General features: G+C 36.5%; 1 protein-coding gene across 1 annotated transcript in view; it reads left to right on the forward strand.

Annotated features, from left to right (window-relative positions):
- Positions 1-6,000, forward strand: part of Eml4 (echinoderm microtubule associated protein like 4) — a 156,401-nt gene that overhangs the window by 130,223 nt on the left and 20,178 nt on the right. Inside the window, exons 17-19 of the mRNA XM_013017903.1 lie at positions 1,408-1,533; positions 1,618-1,749; positions 2,462-2,529. Of these exons, the coding sequence (XP_012873357.1) occupies positions 1,408-1,533; positions 1,618-1,749; positions 2,462-2,529 (326 nt within the window). The remainder of the gene's footprint in view (positions 1-1,407; positions 1,534-1,617; positions 1,750-2,461; positions 2,530-6,000) is intronic.

The following is a 6,000-nucleotide window of genomic DNA, read 5'->3' on the forward strand; positions in this document are numbered from 1 at the left end:
CTAACTGCTCAGGCTGAGATCTGAGGATCGTGGTTCAAAGCCAGCAAGTCCATGAGACTTATATCTCCAGTTAACTACCAAAAAGCCAGAACTATGGCTCAGGTGGTAGAATGCTAACCTTGAGCAGAAAAGCTCATGGGTACCAAGGTCCTATATTCAAGCCCTACAAATGACCAAAAAGAGAGAGAGAGAGTAGTATTTTGTCAACAATTCTTGAGGAACATACTGCACAGTTTACTCCTAAATTTTGTTCATTTGAAATTTGAATTTATAATCAGTGTTAGAATATACTACATTAAGATGTCTGCAGGGAATTAGTTCCATAATATTTTCTCCCCCATAATGGATATAAAAATTTCTATGCTCAAGTTTCTTACTTAAAGTGGTCTACTAATTGCTTATAAACTGTACAACCTCATGTACTTAAATCATCTGTGCATTATATACAGTATCCAATAGAAATGTAAATGTTTGATAAATAGTTTTTATGCTTTATTTTTTAGGACAAGGAAACAAGTCTTATATGTACAGTATAGACAGGGGATTTTTTTTTCCTCCTATATTTTCAGTATACAATAGGTATACACTCAACTGTGTGTTGAAATAAATACAGTCCCCACAAATAAAGAAGGCCATCTGTGTGTTGTTTTCAGTTTACAAAGAAATTTTACAAGTGTTATTTTTATATCTGGGTCTTTATAGCAATCAAGATAGGCCATACCTTATTACCCATGTTACAGATAAAAGACTACTTTTCTAGTCTGAGTGATTAACTCAAAAAAGAACATCCGTAACAAAATCAAATCACATTTTTGATGTACTCTAATAGAACTTACTCTTCTTCCTTACTTTTAGCCTGTAGCTCTTGAAATTATCTAAAATGTAAATTTGAAACTAACAGCAGTGAACTGGGAGCTAGACACTGATGGTTAATGTCTTTAATCCTAATTCAGGAAGCTGAGATCTGGAAAATCAAGGTTCGAAGCTAAAAAGTTCATGATACTTCATCTCCAAAATAACCAGCAAGAAGCCTAGCTGGATACGTGGCTTAAGTAGTAGAGCACCAGCTGAGCAAGCAAAGCAAGCGTGATGCCCTGAGTTCAAATTCTGGTACTGACAAAGAAAGAAAAAGAAGCTAGGGATGTAGCTCAGTGTCTGAGTGCTTGCCTAGCATGTGGGAAACCCTAGATTCTATTCTTAGTACTATAAAAATAACGATGATTATTCAAAGAATGCTGGTTATAATTACAACTTATGTATAATGAAATGTAGTTGTAATATACACCTACCATATAATATTCAGATTTTAGAATTCTTCCATTTATTACCCCATAACTGCTGAAATGCAGCCAGTGTTCAGGTAGTCATTGATACATATTAGTAACTTGACAAATTTATTTTTTCCAGGTTCCTGATCAGTATGGCACAATTAGAGCTGTTGCAGAAGGAAAGGCAGATCAATTTTTAGTAGGCACATCACGAAACTTTATTTTGAGGGCAACATTTAATGATGGTTTCCAAATAGAAGTACAGGTAAGCTATCTGATGTCAATGATTAACAGAATAATTTTGATAATACTGTTTGATTCTTACACCAATGATATATTTCATTTTTAGGGTCATACAGATGAACTTTGGGGTCTTGCCACACATCCCTTTAAAGATTTGCTCTTGACATGTGCTCAGGACAGGCAGGTGTGCATGTGGAACTCAGCAGAACACAAGTTGGAATGGACCAGGCTTGTAGATGTGAGTGAAGCAAGATGTGTTTAATAATTTCCCCACCAAAATTCCTGTTGTAGTCAGAAACAGCAAAGAACCAAGAATTGTCTTAAACCAAATTTTTTATGGTTTGGTGAAACAGTGAGGATAATTAGGGAAGGGCTTAGTATGAAATGAGTTCAAGGTATAACATGAGCTCACTTTAAAGAAACAAGTTGGCAAAACAAAAGTTTAATGCTTTGTGAGTTTCAGTATAAAAAGCATAAAGATTTAAAATATTTATCAGGCTTAGGTTGTTATGGACCTCTCGTGGTCTTGAAGTTGGATTCAATAAGTGCTGCTCCCTAACAGACTCTCTTGTCTTCTTTTTGATTGATCTCTCACTGTTTTCTCCCTGCTCTCTCCTACCCACATATGTACCTTTCTAGCCTAAAAGGTGTATACAGGTTCTTTGCATACTCTTAAAAAACTATACAAATGTGACTATCCTTGTTATTCTGTTGCCTGGCCACGAGCTGGCTATCCTTTACCACCACCATTCTGCCAGCATGTCTCCTTCAATTTCTCAAATTGTTTATCCTCTGAATCCATGTGTGATTTCTCTTTGATTGCAATAAATGTGATCAGAATTCCATGTTTATATGAAATCAGTTATTTTCAAAATTGTGTTTCCACTGTTCCTGTAGATCTAGAGAGACTTGCTCATGTACAGCCCAACAGCTCTCTGTCTCTGTTTTAGGAACCAGGACACTGTGCAGATTTTCATCCTAGTGGCACAGTGGTGGCCATAGGAACGCACTCAGGCAGGTAGGATCTTTGAATGAGCTGAGTAATCTGAAATGGTGGGATATTTAAACTGTTACTTAATTTGATCTAGAGAATAACTCTATTACGTGACACATTTAATGAGTTTGTTGCTTTTATCAGTTATATGTATTTAATTCATTCTTTACGGAGCACCTGTCATATAATACATACAATTGTGAATATTCATGTGACATACAAAAACAAAAAAAATTTTGCCCCTGTGGATCCTTCATTTTTATGTGTGTTGAGAATGGAAGCAGTTTTTTTTTAAGGTAATTAATTGTGTTAGGAAATTTTAAGATCTATAGAAGAGGGAAGACAAATAAGTAGAGATGGAGACATTACAATTGAAAAATGATAAGCAGAGTAGGCAGACTTTATTCTTCTTTGTGATTCTCTTTAGAAATATCAGAAGATTTTTCTCTTTATTATCTTTTGTGCAGGAAAAGAATTGAAGTTGATAGAACCCAGTTGAACTTTTATGAATTATTTGTATTGTAGTTTCGTCTAGCCCATCCTCTTGAATGCTACACAGATACATAATAAAGGCATATTTCCTAAAATCATTAATAACCTGTCTTGCAGACCTATTTGGTACCTTTCCAAGGTCATTAAGTAACATATGTTTATTGTCTAATCAAATTTGGTTTTCTAGAGTTTTTTGTTTGTTTGTTTTTTTTTTTAAAGCAGGCTAAGGATGTAGCCCAGTGACAGAATGCTTGCCTAGCACATATAAGATCTCCAGATTTGAGGGTCTGGGAAGGTGGCTCAGTGGTAGAGCACTTGCCTTGCATGCCTATGGCCCTGGATTCGATTCCTCAGCACCACTAAGCAAAAGGAAAAAAGCCAGAAGTGGTGTTGTGGCTCATGTGGTAGAGCATTAGCCTTGAGCTGAAGAGCTGAGGGACAGCACCCAGACCCAGAGTTCAGGCCCCACAACCGGACCCAAAAAAAAAAGATCTCCAGATTTGATCCTCAGAATTGGGGGAAAAAAAAAGTTTTACTAGCTTTTTGTTTTGTTTTTAAAATTCAAAAATAGCAATTTTCTTATTGGCTTTTTGGATGCCAGTTTACATATGTGGATAGTGAAAACATGCAAATTTATTCTCAAATCAGAATTATAGGAAAACAAGTCTTTAACAACCAGTGAATTGTAGCAAAAAATACTTTTGTACACCTTAATACTGCTTACCAAAAACTTGATCTTATTTCATGTTCTTTATCCTGAATATTGTGGATACTTGATTCATTTTTTTCAATAATGCCACCTAGCTTCTGCTAAAGACATCCCACCTTTTGTTAACTCTACAGTTTACCCTTTAGCACTTGAATTAAGCATACTAATTTTTACTTTGGTTTTTGAACACCAGTTTGATTTTGGGGAGGCAGATTTTTACAAAACTGTTGTATTTAAGCCTTTGTGTGATCTGCTGTTTGACTGCCCTCGGTTTTGTAAAAATGTCTCCCAAAAAGCAAACTGGTATTTCATGCCTGTAATCCTAGTTTCGTAGGAAGCTGAGATCTGAGGGTGATGGTTCAAAGCCAGCCTGGTCGGGAAAGTCTGTGATTCCATCTTCAACTACTAGAAAACCAGAAGTGGACTCTGGTGGCTCAAAGTGGTAGAGTGCTAGCCTTGAGCAAAAAAAGAGGTCTGGGACAGCGCCTAGTTGAGTTTGTCCATATCAACTGAGCTGAGTAATGAGTAAACAGAATATTTTATTTTGATATTTCTTTTGCTTTTAAAAAAATATTTTTTACCAAGGTTGGTCAAAATCATATGTAGTAAATCTGCGAATAAGGGAGAACCATTCTTTTACCATGGATTTATCATCTTGATTGATAGTCTTTCATAAATGCCCTTTGTTGTGTTAAAAAAAAAAAAGCTTTCTTCTCTCTGTGAGCATGTTTAAACATGAAATGGTGTTGGATTCTATCAAATGCCTTGTCTGGTTCATTGAGATGATTTATGGTCTTGACCCTTATTACATTGCATGTTACAAAGACATTAAATCAATCTAATAAAATCCTAGGATGAAACCCAAATGGTCATAGTGTAAAATCTCTTATTTGTTATTGGACTCAGCTTTGTTCATATTTTGTTGTACCTATTCATGAACAATATTGGTCTTTAGTTTTTTTATGATTGTTTTGTCTTGTTTTGATATTAGAATAATACTGGCCCTAAGATCTTTAGTAAGGCTGGTATCTCCAAAGTTAAAATGATTTAAAGCCATGCAAATTGATAAATATTAAGATACACTAGGAATGATTGATCATTCAATGATTGATATCAAAATCTCATACTTATTTGAATCAATCATTATAATCCTTTAAATTAATTTCACTTGGTATACCACTCTAGATTTTCTCTTCTGCGGTGGGGGGGGGTTGTCAGGTCATGGGGGCCTGAACTCTGGGCCTGGATGCTGTCCCTCAGCTCTTCAGCTCAAGGCTAGCGCTCTATCACTTGAGCCACAGCGCCACTTCTGGCTTTTTTCTTTTTTTTGCTTATGTGGTGCTGAGGAATCGAACCCAGGGCATGCAAGGCAAGCGCTCTACCACTGAGCCACCTTCCCAGCCCCCCTTCTAGATTTTCATATGCAACATTTTTTTTATTTTTTACAAAATTTTCTCATAAAGCTCACAATGCATTTGAAACTATATCATTTTCTGTACTGATCAAAAATACATTCAATTTGATCTTTCCAAGACTACAGTTAATCCTGTTTCTGCCTTTTGTTTTGTTTTTTGTATGTGTGTGCTGGTCCTAGGGCTTGAACTTAGAGTATGGTTGCTGTCCCTGAACTTTTTGTGCTCAAGGCCAGCACTCACATTTGAGTCACAGCTCCACTTCTGGCTTTTTAGTAGTTTAGTGGAGATGAGTCTCAAAGACTTTTCTTGCCTGGGCTGGCTTTGAACTGCAATCCTCAGATCTCGTCCTCTAGAGTAGCTAGAATTCAGGTGTGAGCCATTGGCACCTGGCTCCTTTTTGCTTTTTTAATCTAGTTTCTCAAAATTCCACTTTCATGCCAGGTGGTTCAACATGTATAATCCTAGTTTGGAAACTGAAATTGGGAGGATCATGGTTCAAGACCAGCTTGGGCAAAAAGTACACAAGAGCCCATCTTAGCCAATAAAAACATGTGTGGCAAACACCTATCATGGGAAGCATAAACAAGAATCACAGCCCATGTGTTCACTTCGGCAACACATATACTAAAATTGGAACGATACAGAGAAGATTAGCATGGCCCCTGCGCAAGGATGACACATAAATTCATGAAGCGTTCATATTTTTTTGCTTTGTATGTCCCTCCCCCACAGTATAACCCCTGCTTTCACTATATTTGATGTCAGTATAACTTGTGGAGGAGATGAGGAAAAACAAGTCGTTTAAGGATACAGGTGGACCTGTTGCAACAATGAGAAGTACAAGTTGTCATGTCTAAAACGAGCTTTACAATGTTGGTG

This window comes from Dipodomys ordii, unplaced genomic scaffold (genome assembly GCF_000151885.1).
Source record: "Dipodomys ordii isolate 6190 unplaced genomic scaffold, Dord_2.0 Scaffold37, whole genome shotgun sequence".
Classification (NCBI taxonomy): Eukaryota; Metazoa; Chordata; class Mammalia; order Rodentia; family Heteromyidae; genus Dipodomys; species Dipodomys ordii.